Genomic DNA, 25,467 nt, shown 5'->3' with positions numbered 1-25,467 from the left:
TTGGCAAACGATCGCCTGCCTTCGTTTTTCTCGATGTGGTCTAAAGTGATGCCTTCTTGTTCATAGTATTTCTCTTTGAATGTCTTTTCGTCTTCGGAAGTGTGACACCAGGACGGATAGCCACTGGCTTCTTGCTTCAGTTTCAAAAAGGCATCCACGTAGTCGGCGAAAATGCCTTTCAGCGTGGGGTCACCCTTGTGGTATTGTTGTGTCTTGGGAAAGTGGCAAATTTCGTACACTTCTAACAGTTGGTATCCCATGTCCAGAGCTTTGAACAAATCCACGCTGACCCAGGTTCCCGTCAAGGCACGTTCTTCCTGGGTGTGCTGACAAGGCTGATCTTGGTTGCACGTTTCGGCACAAGTACGGCACAAAGGAAACATCAGTTTGCCTTGGCAATGGTGAGGTAACACGGGATGGTACAAGTCCGTGGGCGGCTAAACTTTACACTTGATCAGACCTTCGTATTGTCGAATGTTTTTTAGGTCGATGTGTTCCGTCAACAATTGTTTGTGCCCTACAGGAAATCGACAATATTTGCACACGTAGGGATACAGCGAACACACGTCCAAGTATTTGATTTCTTCTCCTTTCTCTTCGTCGGCTTGGTACAGCAAACAGGTGGCATTGGTCCTTCCTCCGTACAAACTATCCCTAGGGTTCAGCGGGTCCATGAACTGGTAACTTTCCACGAGGCGTTTAAATTCGGGATCGGTTTCCAAACGGTGATCGTACTCGTGTTCCCACATTTCCACCACTCGGTATCCTTCCTGTTCTAACTTTAGGCGTCGCTGACAAGTGGCCTGGTACAGGTCTTCCATGGTTCGTTGTAAAAAATGATTTTTAGTGCCACGGTCTGGGTAACAGACGGGACATCCGTGAAATAAGCAACCGTGTAACTCGTACACGATCTTGGGGTTTTCTAAGTCCCAGCCATCGACCAAATGCGTTCCGATGGTCTTTTCGCCCCCTCCGTTGCGGGCACGCTGAATCCATTTGTCTTCCTTGTCGCACAAGTAATGTAACCAACGTAGGGCTTTGACCGAGTATTGACGTTTGACATAGTGGGTCGTTTGAGGACTGATGACAGCCACGGTGTTTTCCGGCATGAATCGTTGTCGATACACTAAGGAACACGCTTTGGCAATGGTGCAAGCTCTTTCAAAGGATCGACCCCTCCGTGTTCCATGAACAGTTCTCGAAATTTTCCACAGCAACGTAGCAAAATGTCCACGTCGGAACGACAATACTTTAGCATTTCTTCCTGAAAGTCGAAAGGGTTGGAGGCGTGAGCCTGGTACCAAGCGTAGAAACCTTCTCGTTGTTCGGTACGCATGTTGTCAGGGTCGTAATAGTGAGCCTCAGGTAAATGGGGTAGAACGGCGTGTTGATTGGCTTCCGTATTGAAAAAGTGTGGAAAGTACCCTTTAGCCATTTCTGTCATTCCAAACGTTTTAGGCATTCGACTCAAAGGCATGGCCAAGTAACTCATCGAATCTTTAAGCTGCACTTGTCCCACTTGCATGAAAATGATTTTGGCTCCGTTCAAAGTGACTTTAGGACGCTCGGTGCCCTGTTCCGTATAGTATCTCAAAAGAAACTGTCCATCGTATCCGGAGAAATTGTGAGCCATCACCGTGGCATGACGATGACAATCTCCGTAACGTTCGATGTCCTCTTGGCTCCACGTCTTGTCGATGGGGTCTAAGACCCATTGGGCAAAATCGGCTAATGCGTTCGGTCCTCGAAAGATTTTTTCACGCCCTCCGGGAATCTTGCTGCAGTGAGGGCAATGACTGAAGATAGGTTCTTGAATGCACTTCTCGCACGCTCGATGAGCAACGCAGAAATTAGGAATGTGAATACCGGTCTCTTGCATGCATTCGAAATCGAAAAAGATGAAATTGCCTTTCTTCTTGTGACCGTCCTCTTTCTCTGGTGGGGGCTGGTATTTTTGCACGTAGCATTCGTGTTCCAAGTCCACGATGTGGTGACAAATGTGACATTTTTTTCTTTCCTGAACATACGTGTGCCTTGGCATTATTAGTACGTAGGCCTTGTCCACACGTAGGGCACAATCTCAAGAGTTGACAAGCACATTTCTGCTGTGAACCTTGCGTCTTCAGATGTTGTTGGTAACAGGCAGGGCTGACAAACGTACGCAGACAAGCAGGACAATGTACTCTTTCTTGTCCTTCGCTCAGACAGAGTGGAGAGGCCAAACATCCTGAGCATTTCCATCCGCAATGTTTGTGTTGCTCTCGATTGTTATAACCATAGTCACATTTCTCACAGTAATAACCGTATCCCAGGAATGCAGTGATACTGGTAATGGTATCGAAATGTTCATCGTGATAATAGACATGAATGTATTTTCCGTCCTTAAAGTCTTTGCCTCGAAACAACAGAGGGTACACTTTCAAGGTGTATCGTGGAGCTAGGACATCTTGCAATTTTTGCATCTCAGGAATGCTACAGGGTGTGTCTTTGGACAGTCCGGCTTCTTGTAACAGGAGTTCTGCTTCATTTCGTTGTTTGGCTCGGTCCGATTGTTGAATAGTTTTCCAGGTTCTTTTCCATTCTACCGTGTCGTTCTTGTTGGCATAGGTTCGTCCCACCACGATAGCCCTGGCTAAACACATCTGGTCTTGAGGGTTGTGAATTCGGACGAGGCTCGTTTTGGTGATGCGAAGGTCGTTCACCAGTAACACCTTTTTGCGGCCAGTCCCTTGAGGAGGAGAAACGTGGGTCATGTCCAATGTGGCTTTTCCATCGGTGATGTCAAACTGATCATTAGATTGTTGTACGTGTTGAATCTTGTCCATGACTTTGGAAGCAGTTAGTTCTGCGGGTCTACTAAATTCGATCCAAACAGGGGATTTCAAACCGTCGTGTTGTATGGAAAGTCTCAAGCGATCGTCTTCTTTGGGTTGACATTGTCGCTTGAGTGCGGTGAGCAAAGAATCCCACACCCCGGTAATAAACCCTTCTGCATTCTCTAACGGTACTTCGGACTTGAAATCTTTAAACTTCAGCGTGTATTTGTAAGCCGTGGTTCTAAATTTTCTAGAGGAGCGCTTTTCGGTCTCTCGAATGGAATAGTACTTTTCAGGGTTGATTAAGGGTGGTGAACTTTGTTTAGAGGGTTCGGATTCTGGTTCACTCATGTCCTCTTCAAAATCACTGGCATGAATTTGTGCCAAGACTTCAGCCCTGGTACGAGGCGATAGATCACGTTTCTGCCTCTTACTTTCTTCTTCTTCTTTCTTCTCGAATGAATAGTATCGTTTCATCTTGAGTGAAAAACGTCAAATGACTAAAGTTTAAACACCATAGACTAATTTATAGTCATGGCAGACCAGCGTATATAAAAGGGTGTGTGTCTTGTCCTTTCACTATTCATTTCACTCTCAAGCCGAGCACAACGATGGAAGAGACTAACCAAATCGAACGTTTCGTCAGAGCTTTGCGAGGGGTCATTAGAAAATTTTCTTCAGACCAGCCGACGGACTACTCTCCTTCTTTTCGAGATAAAAGTGAAGATACTTGCTATATCTGTCAGAAGAAAGGGCATTGGTCTTCAGAGTGTCCAGACCGTCAAAAAAGAAAAAAACAGGGGCTAGAAAAGACAAAAGTCAAGATACCTGTTATTATTGTCAAGAGAAAGGACATTGGTCTCCAGATTGCCCAAAAAAGAAACAAGAGGAGTCAGAAGAAAAGAGGGATTCTTCAGAAGAAGAGAGGGATTCTTCAGAGGAAGAAAGCAGCCAGGTGAAGAAAAAGAAACAGGAGAAAAAAAGAAGAAGGGAAGAAAGTGAGGAGAAAGAAGAGGAAAAGACTGACGTTGAAGAAATTTAAAAAACAGAGAGAGTAAACAATGAGACAGAAGAAGTGTATGAACTTTTTAAAGTGCTCTGTTGTGAATTGGATTGTTACTATGGATAAAAGAATAAATTAATTATATAAGGTAAGTGTCTTTGGGTTTTGATTTTAAAATAAGAACGTACTCTCACGCACTCATACACAGACACGTACTATAGGGGTAAAATGTTTTTTTTTTTTTTTTGTTTTTTTTTGAGTCATTGGCAAATTGAAAGTGTATCTCTTTTCGAGAGACGTGGGTGGCCCTGAAAAGGGCCTTTGGTTTTTGGTGTAGGGGTGAGTTTAAGCAATCAACTTTAACTGTCTTAAGCCTTTGCCACGACCAAGGCCTACTTCTGGACTGCGTACTGTTGATGATGATGATTGGGTTGAAATCACTAAGGGTGGTACGGTAGGCTTAGTCACAGGGTTGACGTGTTTAGCTCGGGAAGGTCGTATTCTCTTCGGTCGTAATAAAGAAGTCTGATACATTTGTTTCAGACTTCTTAACTCCGCTAAAATGTCCAACAGTACCGTGACCGTTTGATTTTCACCCTCTTGTTTCTTTGCTGCTACTTCTTCTTCTTCTTGTTTTTTTCTTACCTCTTCTTCTTGCTGCTGTTGCTGTAAAAGAAAAGCTTGTTCCGCTTCCTTTTGTCGTTGTATAAATTTCTCCAATTCTTCTTTCTGTCTCTGTCTAAAATTCTCCAATTGCGGTAATGAAGGTTCCGGAACAAATTCTTGCGAGGTAAGAAAATCCACAAAATCCCAATTTACCTCTTCTGAAAGTAAGTCCAGGTTCCCTTGGGCGGTCTCCACTGCTGGTGCAGCCCAGTTAATCGTTTTCTGAGTTTCCGGCATGTTGAATCACTGTCACATAGATTGACTGCACACAGGCGCTAGCGAATCTATATAGACCAAGTGACGTCACAGACTGCTCTCTTCGGATTGGATGCGAGCTGACTGAATTTTGTAACGCGTGTTTGGATTGGTCAATGAACTCAATCCGTTTCAATCCTTCCTACCCCTATAAATAAGCGCAGTTCACTGCATTGATTCACCTGTTCTCGTCGCCTCAAGATGTGGACCACAGTCGAATCATCCACCCTTGTGTCTTTAATGATGTTTAGGACGGACATGCTCATGTATGTCCGATCCAAGTGGACCCTTGTCCACAAGTCAGACACCAGTCTATGGATACGAAGAGTGTACGTGGAAAGACAAGGTTGCCTCAAGAGGACTCTGATTTATGGCCCTACACTAAGACGCAGCTTGAGGACAAGAAGATGCCGCAGATGCCCTTTATGTTAAGGGCATATTAACATAAATCCAAAGGCCCTTTTCAGGGCCACCCACATTTCTCGAAAAGAGATTGACTTTCAATTGCCTACCCTTTTTTTAAAATTTAAAAAAAAAAAAACCCATGTTCAATTTCCCTTGACGCTAGACAGTCCCACGATTTATTCCCATGTTCAATTCCCCTTGACGCTAGACAGTCCCACGATTTATTCCCATGTTCGATTCCCCTTGACGCTAGACAGTCCCACGATTTATTCCCATGTTAAATTCCCCTTGACGCTAGAGTGTCCCAGGGTTTTCCGTAATGTTAAATTTCCCATTGACGCTAGAGTGTCCCAGGGTGTTTTTTAATGCTAAGTCCCATTGACGCTAGGGTATCCCACTTAACTACTTATGCAAACTAAAAAAGAAATAGAATGCTAATGCGTTTTGTAAGATTGAAAAAATGATGAATTTCTGTTGACCTTCTTTGTTTGGAGTCCCCCGTATGCATATCATTATATCAGCCTATACATATTTGGTGTTAATTGGCCTTAGGAATTTGCATTGGACCAAAATATCCTTTTTCAGTAACAGCATTTGAACCTGTTTCTATTCAATAAGATTGCACTTTCTCTCCAAAAGTCCTTCATAATATGTTTTAGTGACACCCATCTCTGAAGTTTTCTAACTTGTTACACCTAGCTATGAGAAATATTTCCTGGTTTCAAATGAAAATGTCTCCATTTAAAAAAAAAAACTTTTGGTTTTCCTGTTTACTTTATTACAGCTTCGATATTCTGCATTTAATATCCTTCTAATAAAATAGCATAGGGACTCTTGGTGCGAAGTTATGTTATTTGGTGCGGATCAGACACTCTCACTGAAGACAACGCGAGGCCTAAAACATGCTGAAAGGCACATGTTTTCGTGTCGTAAAAATGTTACTTTAATTTCAAAGAATAGAATTACGTGTGGCTTGTACGCCAAGCTAATAAAGGTTTTATATTTCTTTTTTAATATATTAACAATAAGCTCTGTGGGAAATGAATCAGTAATCCGACTTATATAAGTTATACGTAATTTCAATGTAATGAGATAATGTGTAATATTGGTAATGTGTAATATTGATAATGTGTAATATTTATAATTTGTAATATTTATAATGTGTAATATCGATAATGTGTAGTATTGGTAATGTGTAATAATGATAATGTGAAACAAGTCTTAACTGTATCATATCTATGATGTGATGCAAGTATTATGATTCATCTGACAGACATATTGTACTTGCAATCTACGGGAAGTATGCTTATAATAAAACAATTGATGGGGACGCTGAAGACTGAATAGTACTTCAAAGCAGCAGTTTAATATTTGGGGTGAAAAGGGTGCATTTGGTTTCTCTCTTTAATAGTTTGCGCGCTTTCATAGACAGTAGGTAGGTGTGTATATATATGCTTAGTTCAGTGGCGTCACTCGGGTTGGTGTCGCCCAGTGCCGTAGCTCATGGTGTCACCCCCATGGTCCTCCTTCCGTAACAGACCATACAGAATCCTTAGTAATGTCATTTTGGTGTCACCCCCTCTGATGGTGTCACCCGGTGCAGTCCGCACCCCCCGCATCCCCCTAGCGACGCCACTGCTGTGCCTGCTAGTCATGTATTTAACTATGATCGGTTATCCGCTTATGAAATCCGACTAGGCCGAGCAGTGTGTGCTCTGTAAAATTTGCAATTTTTCATTTTGGTGTCACCCCTCTGAGATGGTGTCACCCGGTGCGGTCCGCACCCCCCGCACCCCCCTAGCGACGCCACTGGCTTAGTTTTTTATATTTTGCTCACGCGCATTAGTTAAGTACAAACTTCACAAAATAATCCCTAGAGGACATTTTCTAGATATATGTTTCATGTCTGTATTTCCATATATGATTCGTAGTATACTAATAGTAAAAAGATAACCCCAAACCGTCTTGATATCAAGAAAAGATAAATATGGCATCTAAGAGGGATATTGGAAAAGATCTGAATTTTAGTGCTCTGCGTAACAAAGTTTTTTACTAGTGAAACCAAAGTCTTTACATCCTCTAAAAATGCTTCCCATGCACAGTCTGATTATGTAGTTATTTCATGTCGTTTTGTATTCACATTGTGGTATGTTGTTCATACACTTGAAAACTACCCTTCCATCCCAATTGCGATTTTGATATCGTCTGCCCGTCGGTGACTCTTTGATATAGGGATTCAACCAACCATATAGAGCGAAATCAGGGCTGTATGGAGCATATGGCAGAATTTGGATATGTGCTCTTTCAGGAAGTCTGTCATTACAACGGCTTTGTGCTCCGGTACGTTGCCATGGAGTAAATTGATATCTCGGATACCGGTTCAGTTATGTTGCATCTCTTAGCAACGCTTTAGACGCTTAAAAAATATCTAGTGACATTAGCTGTAGCGGGCACCGGTACATTGCGGATCAGTCGTTTTGTTCACTTTTAATAGATGTCTGCCGGGCTTTTGACAATTCCAAACAGTGTTCACTTTTGGTCAGCCGTAACAACATCTGGGCCCGACCTTACATAAACCTTTTTGAGCTTCCAATGATTCTTCATTATATTGATAACAGCAGACATACTAAAACCCTGATAGCAGAAATATCCATCACTGTGTATCGTGCATCTTCATGACTTTCCTTTATCAGAGCAACAACTTCCAGCTCAACAATCGCAGACAACTTTTTTCCATAACGTGGGCAATCTTTCATCAATTCGCGTCCATCGTGTTCTGAACGAAACCACCTCAGAATGGTAGGATAATGAGAATTCCAACCTCAAATTTTATCCAAGCCAGCCAAGATATCAAATGAAAACTATCATAAAAGCGGCCGGACCTTACAGTATGCCCGTTGCAAAGCATCAGAACTATTCTTCTCTGACATTTTTAGGTCACTATCATTTACGTATGTTGTGACACGCGCATATATTGTCACGTGTTTGGCGTGCTGCACGTGCAGATGCAGATTCTTTTAAAGAACGTTTTTGTGTTTATAATCGGCATTAATTTTATTGACAGGTTTAAACAAACACAAATTGTAAAACAAAACTTTCAGAACTTTTCAAGTACCTTTAATAAATTATGATACTTCATCTAAAGTGCATTTTATTGCTACAGAATGAAAATCTCAGCATAGTATTGAGATATATGGCGTTTGTTTACGTTTCTTTAATTTGGTTGTGAAAACGAAGCCTAAAGACTCTCGAATATATTTGATTATCCTACGTCCGTCATATAATTGCACTTGTTGCTTATATACGTCGAAATGCAATCATGCTTTTCAACTGGCCTTTTCTACATTTCGTAGGATGGGCATAAATAATTTGTCCCTGGCATAACGAATAGCGAACCAAGCAGTTTTAGTGTCAACACCTGCAGACGCATCGGCCTATTGAAGCTATTTATCTAAGTGGTGATAATTTATATAAAGATAAATTGTTTTGTACAGCAATTGTGCTTGTATGGATAGATCTTCTCGTTATTGTGTCACTAAATAGACAAAAAAGGTTTTAAGAACTGATACCACTAACGACTAAATAAATGAAAATACTGTCAGACAGCGTGTATATTGAAATGAGTTATTTACAGAAGAAACAAAACAGATGGCATGTTCTCTGAAGGCAACACAAATTATTTGCATGGAGTCAAGTATGATATTAATTTCATTTTGTGCATATGTATCGATTTATTAAGTAATCTTTTTTGGTTTGTATGTGACGTTCATGTGGTCACCGTACTAACCAAATAGTCGTTGTCATCGTTACCTTCAATCCTTTAAATTATCTCCGTTTGTTTTCCAGACTAAATAAAAGATGGGTAACATGATAGGTACGGGCTCTGACCAAGCCATAAAAAACAGGAAAGATGAAATGCGGAATCATGTACACAATGCACAAGATTCCTTCGTGCGGAGAAAGGTGGAAATGGAAGGTGAGAACAACAGTTGAGCTGACGTTACAAGTAAATGTTTTTCGAAAATTAAGTATGATGTATATACATGCACGATTGATGAAGTGCATGTTTTCGTGAGAATAACTGTAAAACATTATTGGTTTTCTCTTTTTACATCTGTATCTTATTTTTCAAATCTTTAAATATGCCTATCGTCTTTTTCAGTTTGTTTTGTTATATATCTGTGTACAATTTGACTACATGCAAATTAATTAAATTGTACCATTCAGCCGTCATTCGATTAGAATACTACGTTGGACAACTACCTCTACAATATGGGCACCTCTGCAATGTGGGCAACCAGTCATTATATTCTGTCATACTTGCGGCACTTAAATGACAGACATAATCAAAAGACACCTTCAGCCTTGTTTCTACAAATATTACAAATTTTGATCTGCATGTCTAAAAATAAGTTACTGTTTCACTCTCGCAACTTCTTTGTTTATTATCAAAGAAAAGAAATAAATCTCTGTACCCCTCACAACGACAGACACGCCATTTCTGAAAAATATAAATGCAAGTTCTTTCCTCCTGGTGCGATGCGTACGACTTTGTGATGTCAGCAGTCTTCAGATATTTGATATGCACGTTTTCCGTTGTTTTGATGGTTTCTTAAGTAATTTGTATGAAACACTAAACTATTGATCATGCAAAAAAAAAAAATAATAATCACTAGTTTGGTGGGAGCCTTGAGAGGCCGAGTGGTCTAAAGCGCTGTCCGTTACGGATCATTGCCATCTCACCTCTGTCTGCGTGGGTTCGAGCCTCGGATTCAGCTAATGTAGGTATGTGAGAAAGCTTGCCAGTAGCTTCACGTGGGTCGGTGGTTCTTTCCGGGGTTTCCCCCGGTTCTTCCTCCACCATTAATACTGGCAGCCATCCATAGCCTATCGTGTGCTGAAAAAATGGCATTAAACCCTCCAACAACAGCATCAGCAGCACTAATCTGGTAAGCTAACTACATAAACAACGCCGCTTCGTTAGTATTTTATAGAAAGACAACGTTGATCATCATTCATGTACCAGTCCTTTTTAATTTCTATATCTAATCATGTGCACTGTAGGAAGCACTAATAATATCAGTTGTTAGATCCTTATTAGGGTAGATATACTAGGCTCAGGTCAAAACACTTGTGAGGAGATAAAGTGAGAATATTCAATTATGAGCCTACTTAATATGCATGTACTGACAATAATGTCCATTCGTATTCACATAACTGAGGACGAAATGTACATATCAATTTATCACGAGGCTTGAAAAAATAGCGAAACCATTGCTCCTTCCCTCCTCGCCAGGGCCATGAAAATCATTATTGCGACGCGAGATAATAATCTAAAACTTGAAGGTTCTATCTGCGACATATCTAAGTATTCAGCACCGTCACGGAGGGGGCCGGGGTTGGGAGGAGTCAGATTAAAAAACAAAGGCTTCTGTTTGGTTGCTATGTTGACATATTTAATACATCTTTTGTGTATACAGTAAGAATTCAAAATGTAATTTCGCGTGAAATAAAATTTATTTGGGTACCTTACACTTCTTTACTTTTCGCTCCAAATGTTTCTTTTTCGCGTCCATATGCCATGAAACTAGTGCTGTAAAAACACATTCGGTTCCTTTTTAAAGATGGTTGCTCGATTCTAGTGCAAGGGACCGATTGCTTAATCGGGGCTAGAAAATTCATGGGTTATAGACTGTGTATTAACCATATATTGAATCAGAGTTAATGGATGACTGGTTATTTTATTTTGGGTATATTCTAAATTACTAAAGATGTTTGCACTAAACACTGACTTCCTATCGTTTCACAGGGGGACTTGGACTATTTTATGTACTTGTCTATGCCGATGACGTTGGACATACACGTAGTAAACAATCTATACTGATATGAATACTGTTATAACTCAAATGTAATGGAAATACAATTTTCAAGCAATATACATTCGTATAAACACATGTTATCATGAAGGAAACAACAATGATAAACTAGTCAGTTTTAAATTTCATTTAAAAGTGTCAACATACAAATTCTTATACATATACCGATTGCTTCCTGGTGATCACCAATTTCACAAACAATTATTGGTGTCACGTGTGTGACAGTATCGCTATCAGAATTAACATAACCCTCGTTATCAGACCCAACACAAGTATAGCACTAACACTATCAGAATTAACGTAATCCTCGTTATCAGACCAAACACATCGCTATCAGAATTAGCATACCATACCCAAGTATGCTTTGCGCACCACAGCAAGGGTAACATTATTATTATCAGCATCTTTATTAAGTGTAATGGCATCTGTTTGCTCACTAAACCCTACCTTAACAAAACAGTCTGCAACGCAATGTGTGGAAACATCACACCATACACGAGTAATCATATTAATTGTAAACAACAAATTTATTTCACCCTCTTTATATTTTCTTTTTATCAAGGCCCACGAGTTATCATTCGATCAGACCTCGTCGGTACTTCTATTTCTATTCCTCGTATATTTTATTTGTGATTTATTTCTAAAGAGACAAGTTGTTTGTATGTTCTTTTTTGACCCGAGAAACCATTTTTACAACAGTCAGAATTGAATCTGAAATGTTAGAGATTCACTTCAACATTTTAAGCGAAGAAATTAAATAAATAGCTCCAAGGTACAACACAAATATAATAAAGAGAACAATACGCCAGCATTGGTGGATTTAGATGGAAAGTTTGCCCGATGAACCATATTTTTATTTGTTAACTTGTGACAGTTGCGAAAAGGTTACCTGGGGCCTTTGTAACTCGGCCAGTAGTCGTGCGGAATGAATTGTATGTGATGCGAAAGTTACTGTTTCCACAAAAAGATAATCGAAGTTTGCAGAACTTCCTGAAGTGGAGCGAAACTTGCGGTCATTATGATCAATTGATAGTCAGCGTAGTCCATGAAATTACCAACTGTTTGTATGTACAATTAAGTCGATAAGTTAAAATAGTATGCTTCAAAGAAAATAAGATAGAGAAATCTACGTAAATAAGTTTTATGCGTACAGTTTAACTTAAACAGTCATGGATATTGTTCATTGTTAGTCCATGGAGTGCTTTACAACAAAATGGCAAATCAGCACATAAAACGTTCAGTGCCGGTGCAGATTAATACAGACCTTATTCTGTGAGGGTGACTCAGTTAGTTACAAATGAGAACTAATCTACCTTGAGGCCTTCTATTAGATACATATAAAATAGAAAGTGGTAATAAAATGTTCACAAACACAAGCAAAGGCACAGTATATAAATAATTATTGCCATAAATACTACATTGCTGCAGAAATGAAACCGATGCACGCTTTTAATAAATACACCAATTGAATTTTTTATTTTTAAATTCATTTTATGATTTCATCCATCTAATACACATTTTGTGGAAGGAGGAGATGCTTGGAGCTGATTTAATGTTATGTGGAATGTTATTCTAAAGAAACACGCCTGAATATTGAAAGCTATTTTGGAATAGTCCCTTTTTAGGCTTGGGTATTTAGAATTTGTGCCCTATTAATGATCTTATATTTGGGGTACAAGTATATCCTCTTTCCTGAAAAATGGTGTTTGGTGTAAGTATAAACATCTAGTACATTGTGTTGGACTTTCTCAAAATATTATTTCATCTATTGGTAATACTTTGAATGGAAACACTGCAATTTGAATTTTGTCTGCTGATCAAAACTTATTTTACATGCCCTTCGTTGGAGTCTCAAAATTTTCGAATATTTGTACCAGTTGTTTAATGGTGTTAAAGTTTGGTACATATTTTTGCAGTACATTTTGTCGTGGTCAGTGTCACACGTAACAATTAATATTGATGTATGGACTAGGCTCGCAATAAATTAGTAGTTTGTGAGGGTTATCCTCTCGTTTGGGGCTTAACTGAATTTGAATCGGAGTCCGTTCGGATAACAGTGAGACAGATAGAAATTATCCATCTTAACCTAAGGTTAAGTAGAGGAAAATGGCAAATTTAAGACACACCAAAGCCACATTTTGGGAAATATTTGGCCACTTGAAATATATGTCGTAGTTGATATGTTCCCAATTAGTTATTTCTAAAGCTTGACTAGAGAGGATTATTCAGACTTTGATGAGAATGTTAAAATTTTGGCGTTTAGAAAAGGTTAATCCTGATTGGCTAAGTTAAACGAGGAGGTGTGATTCCCAGACAAACGAAATTCAATGTTTTAAGTAATTTCCCTTGCGAAATTCAGCAGTCACAGAGAAGTCTGAGGGACTATTAAGAAAGCAACAAGTAAATTTTTCTCGTTTAATAAATCGTCCAAGGGAATGGATTATGGAAGAATCTGTGAGACCCTAAAACCAAAGAGGGATTTGGTCATAGTAAGAGCTATCTTGATAAAGCACACGGTTAGTCTCAATCACATACAATATGTTCATTGATATAAGTTTGTAATTATTTGTTGAGATCATTCGTTTTAAATTCATACTTCAAATTTCTTTGCGTTCAGAAGTTAATCGCACATTAGTCCTAAATGTGATACGATTCATGTATTGTAAGAATCTCATTCATAATGTATTCTTATTTAGTGGATTGTATGTACTAGAAGTTTTGTATCTTGGGAATTGCATGCATTACTCTGATACGAAATGTGAGAATTATGTTAATGAATTGGTAATTAGCAAGTAATGTATTCAAGACAAGGCATGAAGTTTCTTAATTAATTTGTTTAGTTTGGTTGTGGATTCTTTTGATAGAGAGATCAGCTCAATCAATCGACATCGTTCAATTTGTAATTTACATCCCACCATGGGATGTAATAGTGTATCTAAGAGGTCTAGTTACGTCATGGTTCCATTAGCAGCTGAGGGAGAATACATTAATTTATGATAATTGGGTTCCTTGTATCAGTATCATATTGCAAAATGACCATATTAGCTAAGTTCCGTTGAAGTACGATAATACAATATTTGAAGTAAAAAGAGTGGAATATTGTTCGATCCCAGAAGGAAAAAGACCTGACAAATATTTAGGTTGCGTGTATATATTTTATTCGAAGGAATAATAGCTCCATACCTTACTGCACAGAGGAAAGAGAGCACACTACGGTCAATTTACAGTTGTTGACCCGAAAAAAATAGAGAATGAGAGAGACAGAAGGAAATGAAATAGGGCAACGTTGACGTGTCACCAACAGGAATTTGGAAAGGACAGAAAACAGCCAGGTAATGGTGAAATGCCAGCAATTTGAGTTCAATCATTCATGCGATTCAATGATGAAATTTGTTGTATCGGTATAACAGAACGGCTAATTGAACTTCGCATAAATTTAGTAACTCTTTCTATACACATACACTAACAGTATAGTGTGGTCGAAAGCTTCAGGCTAGCTTTCTCTATCATGTTTGTGCATGTGATTGAACAGATGAAACGTTGTCAAGTATGAAAACTGTGACCGCCTGAGATTATTCAAAAAAGAACTATGTACATGCTTTCTAGTAATTTGGTAACGGATGGAAGAACTGATATTGGTATATGTGCAGCTGCCTTGGGACGTCTTGAACCAATCATATCAAGCCCTGTAGATTTCGAAACAACCATGTTGTGTAAGGAATTCAAAAAAAAATATGGAACTTATTTCCGGTATTTCAAATTTAGTGCATTTGAAAGTTTTTGGAACAGAAATGTATTAGTTATGAATATTCAGAGTCTTAGCTGTGTTCTGCATTTTCGGAGGCAACGTTTACAAAGAATTCATTGAAAATATTTGCAATATCATATGGATCATAAACATGGTTTCCACCATCAATTAGGGATGATATATCTTATTTTGTACTTTTCTGCTTCGAATTCCTTAAATATTTTCCAGATATCTCTTGGATTGTTTTTTATCTAGACACCTTGGTTAGTGGTTTCTCTGTGCTTTATTAATCATATTCCTTAATTAATTTCTCCAGATTTTATATTCATCTTCATTAAATACAGACAAAATGGTCTCGTGTTTTCATAGTATTTAAAATGTATGTGTGTTGACACCTTTTCCTAAAACTCCTAAATGTATAACTGTAATACAAATAAGATTCCAGTAACATTTTGGGGCACTCAAGGAGCGATAACTATTTATACAGACATTTATAGTGTTTGTTTTGTTTCTACATACAATTGCATTATTTGTATTGCTGTCATTTTATCCTATTTGCTATTTTCGGACCTATTCTCGTGCATAGATTGTTTCTTAGTCCTGTTAAATGTATTTTTTACAGTATTTACAATCTGCTTATTCCTGGTATAAATGCTGGTTGTATTGGAATCTTTACTGCTAGAGGATTTATTACATCTACATTTGATGCATTCCCAATATACAGAAGATTAGATGCTGAATTTGTTTATATAACTGACACTTGATTTACCAGACAGTCTTTGGAATGTATCAATTGACAAGAGTCCGAGATAAAACTATTTGCCTCCATGATTGAAACAACAGTAACGGCATCATTGCCTGTATCCTATTGACCAGAGGCATTAGTTTAGGCATTGTAGCCTATCTCGGAAGATACTGAGCATCAAACCCCTTACCACCTATGCCTACAATCAGTAACATTATGGCTTATTTGACCACAAAGATTACATCATTGACTTGTCCTTAAATGTCCATAATGTTGGAAATGTTTACCTCAGTTCACAAAGTTTTGACTTTTTCGTGAGTTTCTGATTTTATATCGAAAGTGACGTCCGTCAGTGTATTTGTTCACAATTCTGAGGACATCATTTATGTTTTGACAAGTAGTTCTACTCCTTCATATGAAAGGTGAATTTGGTCATTTTTACCATGAAGTTTATTGTCTATTTAGCCATCCTTAGTAATTAAATCCGGGTAGTTGTAGACCAGTTCACAGTTCGATTGTTGTGCTAATATAGTCATCTTTAGTAATGAAATCCTGATAGTTGTACACCAAGTTACAGTTCCATTGTTGTGCTAGTCATGTGATAGATTCATTTGCGTCAGAAACGTCACAATCTACACGTGGTGTCAATTCACACAAAATTTTTTTACATTTGGGATTTTGAGTATGTATATGTCTCAGAATTGGATCTTATATTTCTTCGGTCAGTTCCAAATCATGATCTCTTTGTGCTGCATATTTTCCTCCAGTATAGATGACAACTGCGGAAAAGTTTATAAGATTACAAAGCTTGATCTCATCATGCACGGTTTTTATGTGGCACCTGATACTGCACATTTTTGACAAAAATTCAATCCTCTGACATTTACTCCATGTAGAATGGAGCAGCCTATTACCAGTACATTTTTCTTTGGTGCTTGAGATTCTTCTTTGTCTGTAAATGAGACAGATTGTGGTGGATGTTTTGGCACACTATATATTGTTTCCACTGGCATGGGGCACATCTTTCTGTGTACTGGCTCCATTATAGGTTTGTGTACTGGTCCTGGTAAATGTGGGGCTCTCAAAACGGTCATTGTGCAAGATGAAAATTGTCGCATGAACCATTATAAAAAGTGTCGAGCTCCGTTAATGGTACAAGGTTTGTCAATAGCTTTGTCGTAGATTTCATTTGAGCGTCAGTAGGTACTTAGTGCACGAGGATATCTTCCGCTTTGGACAATTGTGCGTCCCCCTTGTCGTCTAAGTAGACATATTTATTAGGAATTAAGAGATTGATTATAAAAGAGTGATTATATTGGCACATCTTGGGTAACCGTCTCCTTGTCTTCGATAAACGGATATTCGTTCCGCCAAACAGTCTCTTTCGAAGGAAGAAGAGATTACAGTGTGACGAATAATCTGTCTGGGTTCGATCCTCGGTGGCTCCGAAGTTAAGGAGTTGGACTAGTTACCAGAATATTGAGGGTTCAGTTCCCACCATCAGATTTACCCCGGATTTACTATCGTGGTGTGTCACTTTACTCGCCTCGTACTATATAGCCTTTAAAGTGTTGCTGTACTGCAAAATATCAGAACACAAAAACTAAAACATGATGTCTGCAAGCTTTCCAATAAGGTGTCATTCTAGTTTTGCTAATGCTGAACATAAACTTGTTCACATGGTACTGTAATGTACTGGTACTGGACATCATCTCTCTGCTTAGACTGTTGGTATTTATGATACATTATCCTGCATTTAACACAATTGTTTGACATGAGATCGCAAACATCATAAATTGATTAAACCACGCTTGCGTGATCATCAATTTAAAATGTCAAATTATTTTTGTAATATGGCGTCAACCTTTTTCTACGAGGAGGTGCGGTGAGTGCGATGGTGCACTTTAAATTATTCCCGGTGTGTTGCGGAGTAGCCAGAAAAGTTAGATGAGTACAAATAGGTATTTCAAACACTTCTTTTACTTCATTTTCTTGATAAAAAGTATTTTATCTTCTTTATTTATTTGTTTACCAAATTCAGCTGTGGGTTAGAAGAGACATATCAACCAGTTTTAAATATTTTGCGCCCAGGTTACAATCCCTTTACACAAGCCAGTTGTCAGTTCACATGTACTTTTAACCCTACATTATTTAATTGCTTTCCTCCTTGTTGCTTTCAAGGAGTGCTATTATGTACCTCACTTTCTCCGAAAATTTGTTTTCGGGATGCCTGGTGAAACTTTTCCACATATTTTATGATAATGACGCCTGGACTATATATCGTCTACGTTTACTTGTTAAAGCTGTCAACCCTTATCACAACATTTTCACCATATTGCGGTGGCGTCACGCCCCTTTGCCGTATTATCCTGCATGTCACACACCAACAGTGAAGATCATTAAAGACAAATAGCCCGGGAATCGAGAGAAATATATTGTTAACACATTCATTATTATTTTAGATTTGTATAATTTGTGGATCACAACCTCAAAACAATCAATATATATTTAACTGGTTCTAATTGCAGAATTGGACGATGGTGATGAGTCCAACATTAAAACGGACCCATCTAAAGAATTCTCTTACGATGAGGTTTTTGATGAAGTCGATGCTGATATGTTAGCTGAAATAAGAAAGTACCCGTTCCCTTTCGAAAATCTCGTCTTTGAAGGAGGTGGAAACAAGGGGCTAGCCTTCTGTGGAGCAATAAAGGTCAGTTCGTCAATCCATTTGCATGTTTTAGCTACAAACACATTCATTGTCGTAGAACAATGAACACAAAAAAATAATACACAGACAAATTTTTGTCTCTTCGGTCAATTTTTTTATTATTGAAACTTCAATCCTTACTTATAGACCGGACTTGGTATCACCATTAAAAACTGAGTCTTGAGGTAAACTTAAGTAAATGATCGTGTATCTTACGTTTTGACCTAAATTTGGTATCATGGAAAACAGTCCGATATCTTGTTTTCCCAGTCACACGCGAACGACATTTTGGCTCAGTTGCCCTATTATAATTTAATGTCCTTAATTATAATAACAGATTTTACATATTCACGGTCACACAAACAACTCTCACTCTGTCTCTCTCTCATTTGACCATATTGATATGGACGTGAATTATCTATCTTTCTCCTTTAACCATCTCTCCTTTACAAACATATACGCGCCCAGATACGCAGAAACGCATTGATAATATCGAAGTTATCGCGTCCACAAAGCAATGACCAGGTCTTCTAGTTGTATTAGTTTACAATATGAAAACACTTCGTACAGACCACCATTCTCCGGTAAATCGTCCCCGCGTATAGCATGAATTAGAACAGTGTGAGAAATGGAGACCCTTTTAAATGTTTAAAACCTGATTAAACAAAACGAAAGATTGAAAGCCTGCAGAGAAGGAATTTAATTTTTAGATCTGGGAAATTATTGAATAAGTCACTAGCTAATTTAAATCTTGTTTATTCTTACCGCAAAACAGCAGAAATATTCTCTACATCAATTCGAGTTCGTGGATATACTTGTCGAAATCATAGCAGAGATGGACTTTTGGTGGTAAAACTGTAATTTACTTTGACCACCATGTCAGCAAATAAGACATCAAGCTTGGAAAAATCTCATGCACAATTTTATGGTATTTGAGGATCAATGAAGATTCAAAACACTTTTAAAGACAAATATCAGGAGAAATTTAACAGAGGCCTCGTTTACAGTAAACTTAGAACATCGTTTTAATCATTACAATTGCTGTAGTGGGGTTAATTAATTACGGTATTTCATCTTGCGATGCGTAAGAGCCTTTTACTGTGCCATTGTTGTTTCACGACCGAAATATTTATTATGTATTTCATATTTAGATATTGAAATATATCAATAGTGGAAAAATGTATCATATATTTCAGACTGAGATATTTAAATATACCGGTGGTAGAAAAATTATATTACCACAGTGGCGATGCCACTTTTATCACCACAATGGCAATATCATCTTTGGATGTACTTTATTTTCCTGCTTAGGAAATATGTCTCCCCTTATGTATGCTTTTCAAAGCTGTATTTCCATGTTTAGATCTATTTCGTCGTTGTTTTATGGGGGATTTTTGTCTTCGTTTTCTTCTTCTTCTTCTTCTTCTCGGGATAAATATATCTTTAAAAGCAATGACTGTAGACCCTGACCCTCTAGTATGCATTTATATAATTAATGAGGCAAACCTAGAAATGCCTAAAAACGAGCTCCCAAGAATAAAATGTAGGCTTCAAGTATTAAAATTTTTATAATTACTTCTGCACATAAACAATGAAAACTTGCCTATGACTGAACTTACATGACCTATGACTGGCTATTCAATACAAATACACTATTGTATACCTGTTATACTGTACGACCAACGATACACATGTGTAGGGTAAACCTTTGATTAAATAAAGTAATAAAATTGTTTAAGTACGGACTTTAACACTCAAAACGATTAAACACACATCAATTCAGGTTTGAATGCAGGAATAAAAACTATCTATAAGAACCCAAATCTAACAATCATTAAATTATTTTGTTCTAAGATGTCACAAGTCTGAAATCGGTTGGATACAACTGCTCTGTGATGTTTCTTCAGTAAATTATACAGTGTTCAACATATCAATCCTCGCTAGAAATGGTCTAAAGAAAATAGAAATCTATTTGTTGTCATATGGAAACAGTAATTAATATGACCTAATAAACAATTTGAAATCATTATAGGTACAAACTAACATTATCCCAAATCTTTGTCCTAAACGTATTTTTTAATTATTTTGGAACTTCCTTTCAGCTACTTAGTACTGCAGCTCTTTACCGGATAGGCACAGAACGGAGAAGAAAATATATGGAATTTTAAGTAGATATAAGGACATATTTCACGTATGAATTGAAACTTGTTTTTATTGTCATTCGTGACATCATCACTCATGACAATTCGATGAGTCCACTTTACTAGTGAAATGTTTCCTTATATCTGCTCAAAACACGTAGACGTCGTCGTGTATTTAAATGGCATGCTGCTTTTTAGCCCAAACAATTTCATTGTATAATTATTAATTCTGAAATTACATCGTATCAACTATATCAAGACTATACAGATACCAATAATGTAATCTGTTATTCATGTGACAAGATGCAGTCTTACTACATCAGTTAAGTTCCAGATGAAAAGTGCACATTCTATAAGGTACACATACAATATACAAAATACCTATAACGTACAAATAATCACATACACTCACAGATGCAATACATACATACATACATACATACATGCATACATACATACATACATACATACAGTTGAGATGTCGTTAGTGGCGTTTAGGATATTTCGATATTAGATACCAGTGAAGAAAAACACAAACAAAATTGTATGTATAGTATATTGTGTCCCCATTCTTATTTTTAAGGTCTTGGAAGAACTAGATATTATGCGACAGATCAAGAGATACGCAGGTGCCAGCGCAGGCGCAATGACAGCCGCCTTGTTGGCAGTGGGATATAGCGCGGACGAAATAAAGGAATTCCTCAGTCAAGATTTATCGCAGATCTTCATCGGTAAGTAATATAATTTGACGGTTGATGAAACAGAAATGCTTCTATACTGTTCAGATTTCTGTCATTTAGCTACATGTTCTGAAGAAAATCTGGACGATCTTATCCGATAATCTGCCATGCGTCGTCCGAAAAGCTCACCCATACCGTGAAACGTTAAAGAATACGTCTATAATGTGTAATGAGTCTATGTTCTTTAAAAAAAGTAACATAAAAAAGAATGAAGACAACAAGCTTTCTAAAATTCAACAAATAATTTATTTGCCTAGAAAACAAAGTGAAAAATGAGAAAAAAGAACTTACGATATTGCGAATTAAATCCAAAAATAACCCAAGAATTAAAGACACAAGTCCTAATAATAAGTCCTGAATAAAACTCAGTTAAGTCCCGAAGAGATCCAAAATTGAAGGCGATGACATGTATGTTATAGCCTACGAAGTATTGATGTATCAACAGTCTCTAGATGAATGAAAGAAATATTATTCCAGGTTTGAATTCAATATAAATTCCAGTGAATGTCATTATCCAAAAAAATTATCAGAGCACTTTCATAAATTATCAGAGCACTTTCATATTTCCAGAGAAAATAATCACTTGACTTCAATAAAATAAAATTTGAAGAAAATAAATAAAGCCCAAACTGGTGATAACATAATTCAAGTTAAAGTGCTAGATGTTAAAGCACAACTGGTAAAATCCTCAGTCACAAGTAATATAAATCTCTGCTTGACCTCAGGTCACATTAGCATTTTCTAACAACAACCATTATCTAATGGAAAATAACTTTCTAGAATTGTCGAATGAGCCCTGTTTACTTACAACACAATAGCCTGTAAAATTCACTTTGGAATCTCCAAAACCATGACCCAAATCAACAAGTTTACCTGAATAATAATTCGATTGATAAGTTCATATACATAGAGAATAATGAAGATATTATTAGTTGTTTACATAAATTAAAAATTTAATAAATCAGGTCAAGCAGAAATAAACTCAGTGCTAGACAAGGTCAAGTCCAGCAAACAATGTTACATTCCAATAACGTATAATGAAATAAAAAACATTAAAACTAACAGACAAACAATTAAATTAAATATACATGACAAGTGAACACCAGTAAATCTGTTGTACAAGTCAATGGATGTCAATGGACAAGAAATTAAGTTTGAGAACACGTATAATAGGAAATGATGCAATCGAACGACATATTAAATGGATTGTATACAAAAAAATAATGACATCCAATATTATTCAAAGGTATTCCCCTCAAAAAAGAAAAAGAAAAATGTATACAATAAAGCTTTCTCTTTACTGTAAGTCAAATATACATGTGGTAAATAAACATAAGATGAAATCTTATGAATGATGCAAAGTATACATGAAACAGTATATTTCTTTAGACGTGAATGTGCATCTGCTATTAAGTTGTATTTTCCCTTGATGTGCCTGATGTCAATATTATACTCATGCAACAACAAACTCGACCCTAATAATCTCTCAGTTTTGCATTACATCTTGCCGATGAAAGTAAGGGGGTTGTGATCACTAAACACAATAGTCGGAGAAGGAGCTGAACTAATGTAAACTTCAAAGTGTTGTAATGCCAGTATGAAAGCCAAACATTCCGTTTGGATTGTGGAAAAAATTATCTGGTGCTTATTTAGTTTCTTAGAAAATTAGCACACTGGATGATCAACACCATTTTTATCTTCTTTAATCAATACTGCTCCTACCCCAACAGCACTTGCATCAACAGACATTTTAAATTATTGACTGAAACTTTGAGCTGTATGAACTGGTGCAGTCTTAAATATGGTCTTTAACTTGTCAGAAGCCTCCTGACTTTTTCAGAACAATGAAACTTAGTTTTCTAGCTCAATAAATTTGAAAAAGTAAATTACATTTAAGATGACATAGCGTATTCGTTTTAAGTAAGTCAATATTACATAGTTTGAAGATCAATTAATCAATGAGAGATAGACGTTGTGTTGTGTAGAATGTGCATATTATATCTTTTGAGTAATATATTTCCCAAGCGCCCCTTTGTAACTAGCATTGTCTGGTTACAAATCTTAGTTTTCAGTGTAATAGTCTTTGAGAGCTTTTGCAAGATGAGTCAAATATACAGGGTTGGAATTTTACAATTCTGCTTTCAGATAACTGCGTAGAGTGACCTGAGCTTATCAATTTCCTTGTCAGCTACTGGTGTACATCTGAAAATCCAACAATCTGAAAATCAGTTCATAATTTGGTTAGGTTTGGGTAAGAATAAGTTTTGGCTATAATAAGACTTCGTATGAGTTATATTATTTAAAGTTGTCAGCCGCCTATTATTATTATTATTATTATTGTGCTCAAATAGCACTCCAAAAAGTCTTGACTATTTCCAAACCAAACTAGTGTGACAAAAGTTACATCAACTGCCTTCTGATACCTATGTGTATCGACGTAATCTAATTAATTTAAACCCCAGAAGCTCTGCATTTAGATTCGACCCCTAATTTGAAATGAATTTATCCACCACTAATTTCAAATGAACTGATCCAACATTTAATATCATTGTAAACTTCCAGATGAACACAAATATTAACCATTTTTTGTGGACATTGGTAACTTGAAATATAGTTGATACATAGTTCTTTATTGATTACTCATTTAATCTTTCGTGCTGGATCTGGCTCCATACAGATGTTCAATATATGATTACGTATGACACTTCTAAATTTCCGTATCGCACATCCAGTATGGAACCCACTTTTACAGCTTGAAATATTCAATTTATAGTCCACTAACAAAATATCTGTATCACACACCCAGCCCGGAACTACCTTTACAACATGAAATAATCAATTATAGTCCACGTACAAAATATCGAGGATGATTTATTGCTTTCATCGTTAAATTATTCAAAATTGTAACGTTTGAAAATTTAGGAAATGAAGTCATGTTGGGTGAAAATGGCCGCTTTTGCCTCTTAAGTTAAAGGAAGAGCACTGAAAGTAGCGACGATCAGCTTATGGGCATTTCACGATATCTGACACTGAAAAACTAAAGTTAGCTACACTAGGTACGGCAATGTTTTGGACAGAATATTAGACAATGTTTCCTAGATGAAGCTGATATGCAAACATGAGAGAGAGAGAGAGAGAGAGAGAGAGAATTCGGCTGCTGAAGTTTAGAAAATTCAGACAAAGTAAGAAAGTAACAGGAAATTATACCAAGATACAGTGCATGGTCAGAAATCTTTCTACTTTCGGAGAAAATGTTACCTTCTGCTTAATTCCCAAGAAACAGACCACAATGTCAAATATCTAAAATACCAAACTTAAGCCAAAATCTATATCGGCTTCTGAGTTTCATACTACAATTATAGTCTGTATAGAGCACGTTTAAGTGGATGAACGTTCAGTTTGTACAATAATACTACTGAAGAATCGAATTTGCTTAGCAAATCTGGGAATAAATTTGACAAACTTCTGCAACATAAAGGTAGATGTATCACCGAGATCAGGGGCTGTTTTGAATATTACTCAAACGTAGAAGAATCACGTCTTGTTACAATATTACTGAGAATTTTTCATCACAGTGGCACGTAGAGGGAACTCTATATTTACATTTATGTTCTTGCCACTGTTCAAGTAGAAAATAAAGAGAGCCCCCCCAAAACAGCATTGCATTTTCTTTTAGAATTTTCCTGTTTAAATATATTCAAATACATATTAAAAATCTAGCCCGCATGTTTGAAGGAGACTGAAGTCCTTCGATTTCTTAAACAGTATATGCTAAAATTATCACTTTAAGTTCAGTGGATCAGTAACTGATTGTATGAACTGAAAATATAAAATAGATAATTGAAAGTACTGTAAAGTGATGAACTTTCTGTTTAATATTGAATGTACTTAATCACTGATGGGTTGTGGAATTTGCGTATAAAGAAAGTGTCTGCTCAATAAGCAGTATGAAAGATAGAAGGTCACTTCCTGATCCGAAACCTCTGTTGCACTTGAGAAGTGAGGGGAAAATCCACTTGCCTGTGGCTGCAGAATAAATCAATGTACATGTCCTAGACAACATTTTTAATAATTAAAAGCTAAAGAGTGAATACATATCAGCAATGTAGACAGGGCAATGACCCTATTAAATATATAAACCTAGCCCAGGTAATGTACACGGATATTTTTCTCAGGGTTGTATAATATTTTTCATAAAACGCAAAATGCCTGATTCATTTTTTAAAGGTATCCATTTAAAAAATTGAAAGCAATGAGTGAATAACACGAGGAATATGCAATAAATACAAATTCATACAAGTCTATTGTGCATAGTTGGTGGAATGAATTCGTTTGATACGGCGTCGGAACATACTTCTCGGC

The 25,467-nt window shown here is 37.0% G+C and overlaps 1 protein-coding gene across 7 annotated transcripts in view; it reads left to right on the top strand.

Moving 5' to 3' along the window:
• LOC149776400 (uncharacterized) overlaps positions 1-25,467 on the top strand; it is a 78,187-nt gene that overhangs the window by 32,140 nt on the left and 20,580 nt on the right. For all 7 annotated transcript variants that reach the window (XM_089940804.1, XM_089940803.1, XM_089940802.1 and 4 more), the window contains 3 exons: positions 8,992-9,121; positions 18,043-18,227; positions 20,949-21,096. In XM_089940804.1, coding sequence (XP_089796930.1) covers positions 9,004-9,121; positions 18,043-18,227; positions 20,949-21,096 — 451 coding nt within the window. In that variant the 5' untranslated portion in view covers positions 8,992-9,003. The remainder of the gene's footprint in view (positions 1-8,991; positions 9,122-18,042; positions 18,228-20,948; positions 21,097-25,467) is intronic.

The sequence above is a fragment of the Sinohyriopsis cumingii genome, chromosome 18 (genome assembly GCF_028554795.1).
Source record: "Sinohyriopsis cumingii isolate HCF-2022 chromosome 18, ASM2855479v2, whole genome shotgun sequence".
Lineage (NCBI taxonomy): Eukaryota > Metazoa > Mollusca > Bivalvia > Unionida > Unionidae > Sinohyriopsis > Sinohyriopsis cumingii.
Note: the sequence above shows the minus strand (reverse complement) of the source record. Positions and strands in the feature narration are given on the sequence as shown.